The sequence below is a fragment of the Aethalodelphis obliquidens genome, unplaced genomic scaffold (genome assembly GCF_003676395.1).
Source record: "Aethalodelphis obliquidens isolate GAN/ISIS:26980383/991018 unplaced genomic scaffold, ASM367639v1 scaffold14, whole genome shotgun sequence".
Taxonomy (NCBI): Eukaryota; Metazoa; Chordata; class Mammalia; order Artiodactyla; family Delphinidae; genus Aethalodelphis; species Aethalodelphis obliquidens.
In genome coordinates, this window is record NW_020837958.1 from 20,964,075 (window position 1) to 20,982,241 (window position 18,167).

At 38.5% G+C, this 18,167-nt stretch overlaps 1 protein-coding gene across 1 annotated transcript in view; it reads left to right on the forward strand.

Moving 5' to 3' along the window:
* SLC5A12 (solute carrier family 5 member 12) overlaps nt 1-8,220 on the forward strand; it is a 45,107-nt gene extending 36,887 nt beyond the window's left edge. The window contains exons 12-15 of the mRNA XM_027115697.1: nt 1,854-2,020; nt 2,866-2,969; nt 5,948-6,075; nt 8,060-8,220. Of these exons, the coding sequence (XP_026971498.1) occupies nt 1,854-2,020; nt 2,866-2,969; nt 5,948-6,075; nt 8,060-8,212 (552 nt within the window). The 3' untranslated portion in view covers nt 8,213-8,220. The remainder of the gene's footprint in view (nt 1-1,853; nt 2,021-2,865; nt 2,970-5,947; nt 6,076-8,059) is intronic.
* The last annotated feature ends 9,947 nt before the right edge of the window (nt 8,221-18,167 follow it).

Sequence of the window (18,167 nt, forward strand, 5' to 3'; positions counted from 1 at the left end):
ACGGGCCCAGCTGCTCCGCGGCATGTGGGATCTTCGCGGACCGGGGCACGAACCCGTGTCCCCTGCATCGGCAGGCGGACTCTCAACCACTGCGCCACCAGGGAACCCCAGTTTTTCATATTTTTAAATATACTATAGAAGTCTTGATAAAGCCTGAGCTACATGGTATACCTAATTAGGTCTCTGTGGCTACCTGACCCTTATTGACCTCTATTCTAGATAAATCTTGTGTAGATAGGTAAAGAGACTGGATAGATGTGAAACATTTGGGAATTTGTGGTGCTTCCTTGCAGTCTTATTAGGTGACACTTTGTTTTAATCAACTTTTCTGAGATTGAGGTTGACAGGGATAGTTTAATTCTTGCGGAGATAATATGAGGAAAGGTAATTTCCTAGCTACAAAAAAACCCTAATAACTAGCAACATAACAACTTAGTTCATTCTAAACATTAATTTATCTATGTTAGCGAGTTACGGTCCTGCTATTTAATCCAGGAAACCACCTTGTTCTAGAGAGAGGAAAGTAAATAATACCAATTGGGGTCACCTCTCCCCTTGTTGTTAGCCATGGTTGATCGTACTAATCGATCATGGCTCTCTTTCCACAGAATGTGGATGCAACCTCAGAATCCTTCTCAGCACGGCTCTCCAGGCAGCTACTATAAATCAGTGAGGGCTGACTCTCCTACTGAAGTCCATTTACCCTTTACTGGTAGGCCAGGGGCCAGCATACTATATCCCTCAAGCTAAATCTAGCTGATCTCCAGTTTTTGGGTGACCTGCAAACTAAAAATGGTTTAGACATTTTTAAATAGTTGTCAAAAATCAAAAGAAAAATAATACCTCATGACACATATATATTTTGTGAAATTCACCTTTCAGTGACCATACGTAGTGTTACTGGAACACAGCCACTCTCCTATGTATATATACTGTCTATGGCTGTTTCTGTGCTGTGATGGCAGAATTGGGTAGTTGTGACGGACACTGAATGGCCCACAAAACCTAAAATACTCCTTAGTTGGCTGTTAAGTTTGCAGACCACTGGTCTAGACCAAGGGCCCAGGTATTCGAATCATACACATTGCTTTAGTTTCCCCCAAACTAAAATGAGCAGAACATTCTGGTGCTGTAATTGAGGAGTCTTTTTTTCTGAATAAATAGAGAAACCAACAAGTTGTTTTCTGTCACAGAGAAGGCTCGGCTATCTGGCAGAGACCAGCAACATCCAGTGGTCGTGATCCCTGCTCGATCGTTCTGCTTCCTTTACAGGAGAAATGACTCATTGACTTTTAACTTTTTATCAAGAAGTATGACCCTTAAATGACAGGACTAGTAAATATACTTGCTAGTAGTTAGACTCAAACTAAAAACTCAAAACTTGGGAGTCAGAGGACTTGAGCAGAATTACTTGGGAAGAGCTATGAGGGTAAAAGTTTCTATATAGTAGTAGCTTATAATGGCTGTCAGTGAAAAATGACCCCAGCAACTCTATTATCTGAGGTTTTCCTGAATTTCTGAAACTCTTCTACTGGAAACTGAGGTTCAGCAGATGTTGAAGTGATGAGGAAGAAGCCAAAAAGGAGAAAAAAAATTCCTGCTAGAAATTTTACATGTAATGCCCACAGTAAAACCCTCCAATGTCTTCATTTAAGGAACCATGTATTCCTATGTAAAGCTACATTGTGGGGGGTTGAAGGCAGGCAGTGTAAGTGGGCTGTTTCTAGTACATGTGGCCAAGATCTGGGGTAGAAAACCAGAATCCCTGAGATACAAGACATCATCATCTCATTATTCTTTCAATGGCTTTGTCAAATCTCTCATTACTTTTTTTTTTTTTCTTCTTCATCAAGGGTGCCCTAGGAGGCCTTCTGACTGGGATCATCTTGTCATTTTGGGTGGCCATTGGGGCCTTAATTTACCCTGCACCAACCTCCAAGACATGGCCTTTGCCTTTATCAACTGACCAGTGTGTCCCATCAAATGTGACAGAATCAGTGCCTCCACTGCTGTCCAGCAGGTATGCTGACCTTCAGGATAGCATCAGGTCCCAGAGAGAGGGTCACCAGGTTAGAGAAAAGTGCATTCTTCTGTGCTAAGTCTGAGGAGACCATCTTGCTCCCCTATGAGAATCGCTCTGGGTAGTACCCATCATTGAAGAGTGTCTGGGGGCTCCAGCTTTCTGTAAATATCCATCCCTCTGCATCCTGATGCCCAAGAGTGAACTTGGCAAGAGGGCTAATTGGAGGTCTGAGTTCTCAGGTCCACTATGTTGTTTCTTCCTTACTGCCTGTGCTTATTCTATCCTCTTTTCTTGGAATGCTAAATCCTAGCCCTAACTGCCTTCTTTGATTGATTAAAACTAACCATTTAAAAAAAATAAGTTGAGGCATCATCTCACATATCAGCCTGGGTTTGACACTCTTTCTGAATATTCTCCAAATCCTTTGTTTCTCTTCCACCACGGCGTTTTAGCCTATTTTATGATTGTCAGCTCCTACATGTAGACTTTGTGGCTTACTCATCTTTAATCTCCAGTGTCTGTCACAATTTCTGGCACTAAATCTGGGCCTTGTAAATGTCTGAAGAATAAATAATGCAAAAGAAATGGAAGGCACAGTCCTCATTGCAATTGTGGTTCAGTAGCAAGACTTGTAATTTACAGACGGATTGGGTTGAGTGGAATATAAAGTACAACTAGTCTACAGTCGGTTTTTTTAAAAAAATAATCAAGTGACAAAAAGTTAAGCTTTGGGGGTTTTGAGAGATGCCAGTCCCTAAAATGAACCCTCGGCTGTCCTGTAAGTCACTGTGAATCCTGACTTCACACACACGGAACTGATGATGTGCCATTGTTCTCTGCAGACCTGCCATTGCTGAGACCTGGTATGCGCTCTCCTACCTATACTACAGTGCAGTAGGCTGCCTGGGATGCATGGCTGCTGGAGTAATCATCAGCTTTGCGACAGGTCGGTTACATGCCTTCCTCTTCTGGGGACCAAGAAAGACGTGGGCTGGTCTCACCCACTTCTGGACTAGGCAGCTGTCTTATGGGTCTGAATTTGGGTCCACCACAAAAAGTCCGTTTTCCCAAAGAGATATTCTCTACTTTCTCCAAACTGACATGTAAAGGCATCCCCCTGATTATTGTACACATGATTACTAATATGTATAGTGTATTCTTAAATATGCCCCATATAGTATTAAAAAAAGATCTTTAGACACATGGCCCTCAGGGGCCTGAGTAGGAAGAATCCTTTGCAATATATCAGTAAGAAGATTAAATATTAAGAGTGGTTCTTTTCCCCTTCATCTCAGTTTTTTCCTTATAAATGCCTTACTATCTCATGGGTTAGCCTTTACTAACCTACTAGATAAGCAGAGGAGAGTCTTACTGTTGCTTTTGCATATGGTGTCCTTCGGAGGCCAGTCCTCTAGGCCCAGGAGTTCTGCAGTGAGCAGCTTCACTCTACGCCATTTCTGGTACCAGTGTTGACTTCCCCCCTGTACCTTGAGCCATAGTCCCTCTGATGGTTCAGTGTCCTTTTTATGCCAAAGCTCATGAAGGATTGGTGGGGGAGGATGGCATGGAATAGGCCCACTGTAATCTACTCTGCCTCTTTGGAGTATGCAGTTTAGCTGAATCAAATATTAAGATATTCTAGTTTTCCACTACCATGATATAGTCACAGGCTATACGGGAAGTCAAGATTCCTACTTAACACAAAATCTGAATGGCAATATTCCTGGTGACTTAGAAACACTGTGTGCAAGCTCCAATGCCTTATTGCTCTGGCCAAGAGATCACCAGCTCTTCATTTAAATTTAAGCCAATCTTGGCTATGATAAGGAATAGAACATAAATTTTGTAACCCCAGCCATTCATGAACTCCCCAAATATTTTTCTTTATGGAAAATGGGCTCAAATGAAAGGTGGTCTATTTATGGTGCTTAGATTTTTTCCTCAGTGCCCTAACAACCATGGAGGCTTCCTTGATCCTAGTAGGATACACCTAGACTTATCAGTTGAGTGGTCAGTCACCTTTAGAAGACAGCTAGAGTTTTAGCTGCCTGGTTCCAAAGCAGGTATTGTGGGCATCATAAATTCTAGGTATTTTCCAGATGCTTGTTGGAATTGACATGTTCTTGTGTTGATGCAGCAGCCATTATGTTGTATTTAGATGGAAACTTCTTTGCCATCTTGAGCACAAACAACTTTGTCCTTGTATCAACCCTTGTGTTTTATTTTTCTACAAATATCCAAAATCTTAGGGAAATGTCCTTAACACCAAAAGGAAGCACTTTATCAGAGGGTAGTTATGGCACTCGACCAAATCTTTGAAAATAGTTTTGATCCTTGCCTCCTGGTACCTATCTTCCAAATGAGGCCCTAGTGCTATCTGAACACCTTCAGGTCTGGTCACAAAGGGGCTTTCATAAACCTTCTATAACACCCAGTGAATCTTTAAAAACGTCTTAAAATGTTAACTGTTTTCAGGACAGGGTCAGTGGGGAAGCCAGAGGCCTTTTGTGGGCCTGCTCATCGTTTGTCGTATATTGTCTTGTTCTTGCTATTTGTCTTGCTTGGTCTTAATAGGTGATCATTTCAATTCTGCTTCTTCTAGATGATCTAGCACTTCGAATATATGCTATTTATGTTACTCATAAAATAGAATTATGTCTATTTTGATTAGTATCTCCAGATGGTTTATATCATTAATGATTCTCTGCATCAGCTATTAAAAGGTGATCTTGGCCCAAGATATACCTTAAAGTTTTTGTTATTACTGGTAAAATTCTACTGGGCAGTTAAGAGTTGTTTTCCTTTATCTCGTTAACCTCGTGAAATGAAAATACCATTTCCTAAGTCAAGAACAAATATCTTCATCAGTTTATTAGGTGGCCAGAACCTCCCACTCTTGAGGGCACTGTGTGGGTTTATTCTAGTCTGGTTTCCACTGCAAAGCAGTTTGTACTCGTGTGAACCTTCCCAATTTGTTTCTTCATGTATCATGTAGCTACAGGTCTCAGATATAAAACCTTTAATTATCAATTCATTAAGTTTATCTCTTAGGTCGGGGGTCAGTAAACTAAGAACACATTTGGTCCATTACTTCTTTTTATAAATAAAGTTTTATAGAAACACAGTCATGCCCATTCATATACTATTGTCTCTGGCTGATTTCACTCTACAAAGGTAGAGTTGAGTAATTGCAACAAAGACCCTCTGGCCATATGTTTACCGTACACATATATATGATTCCTGACAATTTAGAATGTAATCTATAACATTTCTGTGACAAGATCAAAGATCCAACACAGAGGTTAGTAAACTTTTTACGTTAAAGGCTAGACAGTAAATATTTTAGGCTCTGCTGGCCTGAGACTCTGGTTCCACAACAGGGTTGAAGGAATAGGACATTGAACAGGTATGTTTTAATGATAAGGAAGGAGATGTCAGGGAAGTCCAGAGTAGCTGGAGGAAACATGAAGGTATTCCTTGTTCAGGATGCTGACATGAAAGGAAGAAAAAACAGTAAAAATAATCTTCCTAATTTCACTAATACTGATTCTGATGACCTCTAATAGATCTGATTTGGTGGAAAACTGAGAGCTTTCCTAAAGGAAGAAATTATATAATTCCTGTAATCTCCTCTGCTGGCCTACAAAGGGTACTAGGAGGGTTTTCCACAATAAATATTTAAAAATAAATATGTTGTTTCTATTTGTTTAAGGCCATGAGTTTGCCTGACCTAACAGTTTGTGGATGTTTAAAAGCAAACTCTCACTTTTTTGAGCAGTTACCAATTTCTGTATTTTAACCAATCAGGCCTCTTTTCACCCTTCTCCTAAGAAGTGACCTGCTTCTCAAGTGGACAATGCTTAAATCATCAAAGAAACTCCTGGAAGCGTGCAACAACTTACCCATTTTTCCTTTTGTTAATAGGTCACCAAAAGGGCAAGGATATTCAACCGCTGCTAATTAGACCGGTTTGCAATTTATTTTGCTTTTGGTCCAAGAAATACAAAACACTGTGCTGGTGTGGTGTTCAGCATGACAGTGGAACAGAGCAGGTGAGCTGATGTTTGAGCTTCTGAATAATGTGAATTGGCTCAGAAGGATTCCCTTTCTGCCCATTTAAACCATCTACAAGGCTGGGTGCAAGGAGGGAAGGCAGTGGATATGAGAACCTGAAAGAATCTGGGTTTCCACTTCAGTTACCTCAGCTAACTAGTTCTTAAGCACGTAAATTATGTTGATAGGTAAATGTGCCTTTGGGCTGAATTGTCGTTGCAACTGATCAAGTTCCAAAATTCCCTTTAATCCCTGTGAGGGTAAATTCTAGGAAAATTTTTAAAAATTAATAATAGAAAAGGAAGAAAAGAGGGGGCACATCTAGTATAATGGTGAAAAGCATGGGCTTTAGAGTCAGCCCTGGGTTTAACCCTGGTTCCATGTCTAATTTTCCTTGGGTGAGTTATTTAACCTCTTGGAACTTCAGCTTTTATCTGTGAACTGGGGGGAAACCATGCACCGTGATCTACACATGAACATCTCCAGTGTGCCATGAGGTGTAAATATAAAGTAAGATTTATTGGTGGAACTTCTTAGGTAGAGAAGTGACAGGATCTGCATAACCTCCCAGCTCTCCCCTTGTCCCGCTGAGAATTGTGTTTAGGCCACACAGGGCTAGGGACATTGTTCCAGTGCTATTAAGGTCTAGAGACACTGTCTGAGTACGATTAAGGTCATATCAGCCCAAGACCACCAGGAACAGCCTGTGGTCAGACCAAATTGGACTTATTGACTTGATACATACAGCAAGGGGACAGGGCTACCCCAGGGGAACCAGGGAGTGCCACCCTCAACAAGAGGGTAAAGGTTCGGGCTCCCACTGAAAGATTCTGAGAAGGGTCTAAGTAAGAGAGGTGGGAATGAAGATAAAGCCACCTGGGGCAGCACTGCTCAAAGAGCAGCAATCACTCAATGAATTACTATGGCAACTGGTAATTCCAAGACCTTGGAATAAGCACTGTTTCCTGTTGGAGTTGCAAGGGGTCTTATCTGTGTCTGTCCTCTCAGCCTGATTACAGGCAGGCTTTTTATTTTTCTTTTTTAGTGAGGGCTTATTATTGTTCTTTCAGACCCAGATATTTCACTCTTTCAGTACTTTAGGTGGGAGACTCTTCGCCCTTATCACAACTCCTAAGATGTCATTTGTTTTCCTTCCTCAAAACACCATAATAACATGTATGTGAAGTAAAGCTGAGTTTCATAGTTTTGCCACGAGGAGAGCATCACCTTGACAAGGGCTCAGAATGGGAAAGCAATCTATTTGCTGAGATGACAGCCAGCAAAGCAGTGTATTGTTTGGATAAATGGATTTTGAGGAAATTCTAGAAGGAAAGAATCATGTTATTTACTGCTTTATAGACTTACCTTCCCAGGCCTGAGTTTCCTGGAATAAATGAGAAATCCTGTTGATGCAGGTGGCTTCTGTTCTCAAGGCTGAGTCGAGCGTGGGAGGGGGCACTTAGTATGTCACTACTGGGCTCCTTTGCCAAAGGCTAACACTGAGCAGCCTCCTGGGAAGTTTGCATACAGGGACCCCTGTTGTAACCAGAGGCCTTGCTGTTCACAGGAAGGGGGGGGCCCTTCTGAGACACAGGTTTTTCTCTCCTCAAGAGGTAATACTACTACCTCACGGGACTGTTGCACTAGATATATAAACTTCTTCACACCACACATTGATGTATTGTGAATGCTCACTAAATTGTTCTTTCTGTTTTATGATCATTAGAAGTAGTACCTACATGGATTGAGGCATCAAAATGATCAGTTAGGAAGTGCCTTGGGTCAGTTATTTGTACTTATTTTCATATCTATCTATCATTTCATATTTATCTATCATTTATTTATTTCATGTTTATCATTTAGTTATTTTCATATTTATCTATCATTTTTTTCCAAAGGGAGAGGCCTAAGCAAGATTCCCTCAGTTTGATTTGGAATACATTAAGACTATCCCACTGATATGTGTCTTTCCATTTTCCTCAGGAAAACCTTGAGAATGGCAGTACCTGGAAACAAGGGGCTGACTCTGTCTTACGAAACGGCCTCAGGCGAGAAAGCCTGGTCCATGTTCCAGGCTATGATCCCAAGGACAAAAACTATGACAACATGGCTTTAGAGAAGATTACCCATTTCTAAGGCAACACACACACGCACACACACGCGCACACACACACACACACACACACACACGACACACACAGCCCACATACTTCTTGCCCATTGGTTAGTAGACTTCTGTACTTGCCCCTGCTAGAAGACAGGGATGTCTAATATGTATTTACACTTATTCAAGACCACAAATAACATGACTGTTCCCAAGAATATTCTGCAGGTTATTCTTTGGAAGACCCCACTTTCAGGTGAGAAAAAACAGCCAAGCGTTAAGTGCCCGGCAACTTCCTTTTTGAATAAACTAGGGCTTGATTTCATCGTAGTGCAAGAATCAGTCTCCTTGCTTTGTGTTATAATAAACTTCAGGGATTTTGTTTGTTGGGTTTTTCTGTAGTTTTTTTAAACCATCAAATATGTTGGAGTTTGCAGGAGGGGAGATGCATATTAAATGCTTCTCTGCCACTGCTGCTAAGACAAGGGAATGGCATCCACCCCAGCACCCCCTTCACATATATGCGAACTCATGTCACATCCCTGCATCCTGCAGGTGCAGTTAGAACACTTAACTGCTTTTTTTGTTTTGTTTTGTTTTGTTTTGTTTTGTTTTGCGGTACGCGGGCCTCTCACTGTTGTGGCCTCTCCCGTTGCGGAGCACAGGCTCCGGACGCGCAGGCTCAGCGGCCATGGCTCACGGGCCCAACCGCTCCGCGGCATGTGGGATCTTCCCGGACCGGGGTATGAACCCTCGTCTCCTGCATCGGCAGGCAGACTCTCAACCACTGCGCCACCAGGGAAGCCCAGAGCACTTAACTGCTTTTGATCCCTCCCCGCAACCCACCCACACACCTTTAAGTCCTCTTCCAGTCATTCTTGCGATTACAGCTGTCCTGACAAAGCCTTGAAATTAATTTTGCTCAGCAAAGGAGAGGCTGGTATGTTTGGTAAGTAGGAGTAATTATAACTAAATACTCTGCTCCCTTTGTGTTTTCAGTGTAGTATTTCTTCTTCCCTTCTAGCACCTTACAATGAAAAATTCAGTCTGTGCTCAATAAGAAGTCTGGAGTCTTTCTCCAGGGCTGGGTAAAGAGGAAAGGTACATCCTATAGGAAGCTGTTAGGACAATATTGTGTAAAAGAACCTTTGCAGATAGCTTACCAGCCCACAGGGGATTTCAGTAGCCCTAGGGTCTTCTTTGGTGCCAAAGGCTTTGTCCACAGGATTTCTACTCTTTTTGTTCAGCTCACACCTGAAAGCTCAATGCATTCCATCAGGCTAAGGTGACAGAAGTAAAGATCTTAGTAGTTGAACTCTAGAAAATAATTGCTAAAGTTCTGGAGTAAGAGGGGACCACAGATCAAGAACTGAATTAATAAATGGAGAGGCAGTGAAAGCTTTTTGAAAGAAGCAAAGAAATAAAATCCTTAAAGGGTAAAAAAGAACCAGTGCCATATGGGCTAGATCAGAGGAAAGATAGTAGGAAACAAACCAATGTCTCAGTGTCAGGTATATTAGGGCAGGTGACAGATATTTATTTTGGTGGCCAGGTAAGATCAAGAGGCCTAGAAAGAATGTGTGTCAGCAAAGTAAGAAGAAATGGTCCAAATAGGCAGGGATAAGGAGTCGCAAAGCCTGGGTGGTTTAAATGTTACCCAGAAGGAGAAAACGTTAAAAGAAGCATGAGATAGGGGAAAAATTTTTATGAAACTGGTGTTTATTAATAGGGAGAGAAGGTAGAAAGAGGGGAAAAACAATCAATAGAGGAATTTAAAAAATAGCTGGAGTTTATAAGCCACAGTCCATTGCTTGCCTTCTCTTCTCCAGTCTCAAAGAGGAGAGGAAATAATAGGAGAGGAAGAGAAAATTGGGCTGTGGTTTACAAGAGAAACAAGAAAAATACATTCTGAAAAAGGAGGAAAGAAGTGAAAAGGGAGTACACTGGGGAAAATACCTGAAAATGAGAAGGAAAAGAATTTCTAAAAACGTTTTTGAGGTCCAGCAAGTTAATGAAGGTATTGATCTAAGTATTTGCAAATTGAGAAGTGTAATTACTTTCCAAATGATTTAGGAGTTAGGACATTTTTATCAATTAGAACTTCAGAAATACATTAGATGAGTGTTGAAATCTGGGCCAAACCTCACTGTCTTGGTCAATATGATAGAGAAGGAAAAAAAAAAAAAAAAACCCTGAGGATAAGAATTAGATTTACAGTAGCTATCTATCTATCTATCTATCTATCTATCTATACATATATATACTATATATATGTATATATGCACTATATATATAGTAGCAATATATATGAAATTTATATATATATATATAGTAGCCATATATATATGAAATTTGGAATACAACTTTCACTTGGAATTCCACAAAACCAAAATGTACCATATAGTTTTTCATTTTACTCACAAATTCTCTCACAAATTTTACTCACAAATTATCCTACAGATATTTCACTAGCTCAGTACTTTCCCAGAAAGTTTTTTGGATATTTTTTCTTTCTCAGTCACTAATTTTTTCACCCGGAGTGTTATCAAAGCATAAAATGACTTGCACATGGAAAAGGGTACTATATTATTATAAAAATACCATGTGATGGAACCTATGGCATTCTGAGGTCACATTTCAGAGCTTTTAGAGGTCAGTATAGGTATCCTGCTTGATTCTTCCTGATTGAACAGATGCAAAATCTAACATTTTAGCTAGAGAGCAGATGGGGATCCACAGGGGAACCATCTTCCAGAGTACGTAGAAACTACATTTGCTGTGTAGTGAAGCAGACGGGAACTACAAGGGCAGAGTCAACAGATTTGCCCAGTCAGTCATAGCACACCTCTCCTCCCTCACTCCTCCCTAGGGATGTCAGCTCAGAGTTGTGTCAAGGCCGCAGGTGCAGTACAAAGTCTGTCCAGGGCTAAGTTCAAAGCCATAAAAATGGGTTAAATTTGTGGTTGGTTTTGTCACAGAGTGAACAGGGATATTTTCAATAAGAGGGGCAATGAATGATGAGCTCCTAGGGTGGCCTAAAATGTGCCAAACTTGATGCCAGTCTCTATCTTTTAAACATACTCACAGATATGGGTAAAAATGGAACAGAATGACCTCAATGCCTCTTTCACTCATTCGGAATGAATTGGTTTTGATGATTGACATTCTCTTTGTCAACATTTGGAGCAAGGAGTACAGCTTATTGACTGAGGTGAGGGATTGGAGTCAAACGGCTTCAGGTTCAAATGTAAGCTCTAACAAAAATTATCTTGGTAATCTTGGGCAAGGCTTTTTGAACTTTAGTTTATTCACAAATTAAAAGGAGCAAAAATTGTCCCTACTTAATAGGATTGTTGTGAGGATTTACAGAGGTAATCGTCTAAAGTAGTTAGCACAGTGACTGACCCGCATGGAACACTCAACTCTTGTTAGTCTGCAGTATATGAAGAAAATGGCATCCATTCCAGTATTCATTTTAAGTTAAATTGGTTCGCTGTTTCCCTTTAAGATTTTCAAGATACTGGTTTAGTATATGCATTACTGAATTAGTTTGAAATTAGAAATAACAAGATAAACATAAAGCATTATATAAATTAAAAATCATGTCACATATTTTCAAACAGTAGCTCTTTTAATGCTGAGTTTAAATAAAATATGATTTTCCAGAGAGTAACTTTTCTAAAGATCTTAAATTCTCGAAAAAAAAAAAAACTACTGTTATAAAGATAGACAAGTTTTATTACTGAAAAGTGCAATATTCATATCTATGATTTAAGTACTACATTTATAAATGTAAACCTTGATAAGTAAACAGCATCTCAACCCAAGTTTGCCACTCCATGCACAGGTAATGGCAACTGTGATTCTCCAAACAACAATGGAAGGGGGAGGACTTTTCCCTTTGTTTAATTCAAATAAATTTTCTTTAATATAAATTTCATTGTTTTGTGATTTTATATGGTTATACCACTTCTTTCTAAAGATAAAAACAAATAAACCACAGACCAGGGGGCTTTGTGAACAGTATTTCAAAGAGAGTATTATTGAAATATTTTTATGGTATTACAATCTTAATTAAACATTATTGCAAAGATCAGATCAGAAAATAGAAAACACAGAGGAGTCTCCCTTTAATTGTTCTTTTAGAAATGAATTCTTTTAAAATACTAGACAGTTTAGCTCTCCTTCTGTACATTTGTCTATTTAGAAATCTCATGGCTCAATCTCAATATTGTAAGGTAAATAAGTTTTCTGTAGAGTTAACCTCTTTTATTCAGCATTAATAACCTTGAAGTATTGATATAATCTATTTTCAAACAAATACAATTTAACTGATATTACCAATGATGTATATTAAAATGATACAAAAATTTAAATTAAGCAAGCGTAACTAGTAATTGATTGTAAATCACCTAATGGGTTATTTTTATTGTAATTCTTGGCAAGAGTTAATGCCATTATTTCCTCCTCCATTCCAATCTCCTGACCAAACCAATCTAGATTTGTAAACACCTATGTGAATAACAAACACTCATAAGCCCAACTTTCTTTTACTGCACTTTTGGTATTTGAAATATCAAGGTATCTTCACAAGACAGATGTAAGGTTATAAATGTTTGGCTACTTAATCACAAAATGGCCCTTACTTGGGATGTCAGTATATCAGTGGCTCTCTCACTATATTCTCATGACAAATTAGAAAAATAATCCTACTCTATAATGGGAAATATTAGTTGATAATGATATTTCTGAACATCAACAGGAAATTTAAGATGATATTTTTGTATTTCCAAAATTGTATGCAGTTTTCTCATAGAGCCCTGGAGTACCACTAAATTTAATACTATATTTATATAACTAGTTAATTTTAGAAAAATGCCTATAGAATAAGTATAGATATATAATTATTTTAATTATTTCTTTTAAAAATAAGTGCAGATTGAAGTGCATTCAAGTGATTAATGTGAATATTCTCTACAGGGTTAGGAGTGGGGTGCAAAATAGTTATTTTTCCTGAAGTCAGGCAGGTCTACCAAGTGACCAAGTCAGGCAGGTAGACCTAAAGGCAGGTCTACCAAGTGACCAAGTAAACATATGTCAAAATAAGGTTGACATATTGTTATATAACATGACATCTTGTTATATAACATGACATCTTTTTCAGTGTTTTCGATAATGTCTATAACATTTGGGCTACCCAGGGCTTCACACACACACACACACACACACACACACACACACACACACACAAGTAAACATTAAGATTTTATGACAATACAATAGGTTACTATATATCAAGAAAAGCAATATACAATGGTGATATCATTTATGGACTTGACCTATTTGTCCTCAGGAATTTCCAGAAACAACAATTCATCCGGTTTTTAAAAATGTTATAGCAAGTGTGTACACAGGTATTCATAACACACAGTTCCTAATTATAGAGTCTGCTTTGACACACTTGAAAAGCTAAGAATAATTTCATGTAGTGTATTGATTTCATGCCCCCTAATGTAACTGCCATGTAAGAAAATTAATGATCAATCCCGAAATTGCTTATTTGTAACAGTATAATACAGTCAGGCAGAATTTGTAGAGAACTGAGCAATCAGACCATGTTATTGACTGATTCAGAATCTACATTATAAAGGTTTATGAATCTTTATTGTTCAGTTCTTTCAATAATGTTGACGAAGACACCATCTAAAAAATTGATTCAGTTGATTTCAACAAAGCAAAGAGCTTCCTTAAATTGGCTTTAAAATTTCTTATGAGAGTTTGGAAAGAATGTTTTTAATGATTAACAATCGGCATTGTTAAGATTCACATTTTTAAGATTTTCAGAGGAAATATTGAGAGTAAAAGGAAAAAACTCAATATTTATATAATCGTCTGGCTAAATATATGGTTGCAACATAATTTCTCATATTGAGAATGAAAACACTTGGAGAAATCCAGTCTGTCTCTTCTGGCCTTCCCCAAATTCCCTCTTCAATTACTCTAGTCTTCAAGGACTCTAATAGTTCTTTCCTACTTGAAAATTACAATATAGAGGCCAATAACCACCCATCCTAGGAAGATAAAATTTTGCACTTATTTTAAGTGCATTTTCATCTTCAACACTGAAAACTGAGACGTTTATTCTTTGGCTAGAGTTGCCACTGAAATCTAAGCTTACTAGATTTAGCTTCTAAAATAGACAAGAAAAAGAAAAACAAGACAAAAACCTTTCATTTCTTCTTCACGTTAAAAGATTAACTAAATTGCAATTGTTTCTCAGTCAGAAAGAAGGCAGGGTGTGCTGACTGCAGATACCGAATAAGAATCCGCAAAATAGACATTTTTACTTTGGTAGGAAAGTCTCTGTGTGCCCCAACATACCAACCCCAAAACATTGCTTCCACAATTACCTTTGCCATCAGAATTTTCTGGCCACTCAATCCCCCTCTTCTCACTTAGAGAACAGCATCAAAAATTTACAATGGGTCAAAATCAGTGGGAAAATCTGCTCACACTGCTTGTTAGAAAAGATACTAAATTTGGTCTAAAGTGTTTACCTGGTAGCATTGAGTGGCACTGACAAAATAATTATAAAGGTTTTGAGGCAGCTTAAATACCACAGGGGGGCTAGCCATCCACATGACAATTATTCTTGTGGGGAATATCTAAATGGATCTCATTCCGTTTTATTTTTCAACTAATAAATATAGGAAATGTTTGCTTTCTGAAAAACAGAGCAAAGATACTGCTTTTCCCACAGAAAGAGTAAGAACTGAGATAGAAATAAATATTCTGAAGAAGTCAATGCCAGCATATGCCTGAAAATCTCATCCCCTTCCTTCTTAGGGAAAGAGGGAAAGCAGAATCGACCTAGCTGACTGTCTAGTGTACAAGGCTCCCACTTTGGGATAGTTGTACATGGAACAGTAGTTTTTTTCTAGGGAAAATGTGTTGGAGCACACATTGGTAGTCATAAAGTTGTAAGGTAGGATGTATAGGCTTCCTCTCCCTGATGGTAAATTTTGATGGTCCAAGACATTGGATCTGGTCTCAAACAATGAGTCTCCTCTCCCAATCTGTCTGCTTTATTTTACGTTCTTGAAAAAGATGCCTTAATGTGAATGTGGCTAGGATGCAGTGGCTCTAATATTTGCGTTCTCCAGAAAGAAAACCATCAAATGTGGTCGTGGGTCTGGTTTCTGAGATGAACCCAGATAGCAAGTACTCTTGAAGGTAACTTAACACCACTACAAGTATGTAAATCCTAGCTAGCAAGAACCTAAGCTGATCAATGATTCAAGTTAAAGCCCAATCAATTTTCCCTTTGGACTATGTTTTGTTGGCACATTTCATTTTGAACAGAAATGTCTGTAGGGAAACGCTCACCTTCCCATCAGAAGTTGAGTTTTCTAGGCCATTCCTAAAATGTTTTCTTTTCACCTACTGAGGATAACAGGAAGGACATAAGATGTTAACTGATTCCCTGGATAAAATGTACAACTATTCCCAGAGTTTGGTATAATACTGTGATTTGGGGGAAAATGGAGTGAAAATATCTGATGACTCTAACAGGACTGAGTTGGGCGTATCTCACAGAGAATAAGTGCTCACCAGTTCTTACATAATAAAAAGAATTCCTAGTCATGTGTATGGATGCATACACACACACACACACACACACACAAACACACCCTGGGTCTACGTCTCCCTGTCCCCAGTTGACAGACTAATCAATTCAGCCTTATCAGTTAAGCAACTCTACACAACCTGGATTTTCAATTTTGACCATCAAGTTGAGAAAAAAATGGGCAATTTGGTAGCCTCATATTGATAGTTGGCCCAATATGTCCTCTTTCCTTGGCATGAATTATGTCTGCTAAAATTCCTGTTCCAGGGAGATTTTGATGGTGATTGATAGAGCCAGCACAAATGTGAAAAAAGAAAATGCTGCGTGACAGAAGAACTGATCAAGCTTCCTCTCCCAACTTTGCTAACACAAAGCATTATTAGGATCAATGTGATATTCCACCTGCACTTTCATGTGCAAATGCCTTGATGATGACAATGAGCTTATCGGAAGACACAGAGTCAAAACTTTTCAAGAGTGGGGAAGGGCCCACAAGAATAGGAAACTATTGCCTTGGAGAGCTAAAGAGTGAGCAATCCCCTCTCCCCATACACGCTCAACAAATCCCAACTTAATATTTAAAAAACAAGCAGGATTAAATTTAACATGCAGATTACAGGAAAAAATACCATATCACATGAAAATTTATTGAGTGAAAAAGATTCCTTTTCATTGCATTATACAACAGATAAGAGTCATTCTGGAAGAATGTGCAGCATTCAGAAGTTGTATCTCATCATGCAGTCACTCAGGAGCATTTTGTCTCAAAGTGCGTGCACAGACTCAGACAACTGCAAACTATTTCAGCTATGACCTAGAGCGATTTCCCACATACTGTACTATGAAAATGCTTCAGCTTTGTGCAACTTGTCAAGGCTGACTGCATGCACGTATATACATTATTTATTTGTTTGAAAAGACAAAAATTTAGAATAAGAAAATATATAAGCAGCATTCATGTAATACAGATTTCCTGAGAATAGTGTGTGTCGTATAAATCTTTGAGAAATAATTTGTATTCATTTGAAAACCATGATATAAAACATTTCTCTCAATTAAAGCAGAGTCTTCTAAAACTGATATACCCATGAGGGGCTGTCAGTATTTTGATGTCAACAATGAGGAAGGCATAGCTAGATTCTACTGCATTGTTGCACAAAAGGAAAATTTCAGATAATTTTTTCATTGTTTCTCTATTTTTCCATTGGTTTCAAAAAATATCAGAGAAAGCATTTTCTAAATCAATGTATTGTAATTTTTTATTAAAAACACCTTTCTCTTTTCATGTTTTTCTCTCTAGTAATCAATATGGTTATATAAAAATAACTCAGAAAGAGAAGAATTCTCAAGGACAGAGCTATCATTATTCTTTGCTATAAGACAAATGTCTTTGTCTGTGTCCCTAATTTAGAAAGGGACATAAATGTCAGGTTCATTCATGTCTTCAACGGGCATAGAGAGTATTTATCCTCAGGCATGTGTATACATTTAACTAACAACAACAAAAAAGGAAAGGCAGATGCTACAAAAATGGAGGCGTTCAAAGCTCCTTCGCGGAGTTAGTAGAATTAGTTGCTATGAATAAGCAGATGGCAGAAACAAAACCTCTCTGGAATCTGAATGGAAGAATCCCTTGTGGCAAGGGAGTGGGAGGGAAATTTAGAGTCTGAGGTTCTTCCCCTTGTTCAGTCAGAGGGCAAGCAGGGAAGCGAATAGTTTTGACAAAAACCAATCAACCAAACAACAACTATAATCTATCAGCTTTTCCCTGGAGTGAAAGAAGGAAAGGTCAAAAAAAATTTCAGTGTTAAAATTATAAAAATAGTTTTCTAGTTAAGAGAAACTTTATACTTTTCTTGCTAGAGAAACCCTTGCATATATATTACAAAGTAGCTTTATTCCCATTGGGTTTAATCTGATCTTTATAAAATTTGGAAATAACTGTACTTTGTTAAATTGCACAAAAAATAATCACATATTTGTATGATTATGTATTCCTCATCCCATTCCCAGGGGAAGAAAACTGAGATTAGCTTTGTTTTGCAAGAAAAAGTGTCTTGATTTCTACCATATATTTTCTTAATTCAACTCTTCTCTTCTCTCCCATCCTGCTTCCATAGTTTATGCCTCCACCAGACTTTCTTTAGTTGAATGCGTCATCATTCCTACAACATCAGCCTGTGAACATTCACACTCACAGATACAGAGTTCAGAGAAACAGCAACTCCACAACAAAGCAAAAATGATGTCTTGCACAATTAATTTGACTTTGTTTCTAGTGAGTTTTCAAAAATAAATCAAACCAATCTACCAAAGAAATAATAACAGAAAACTCCCTTCAGTGATGAAAAGAAAGTAAA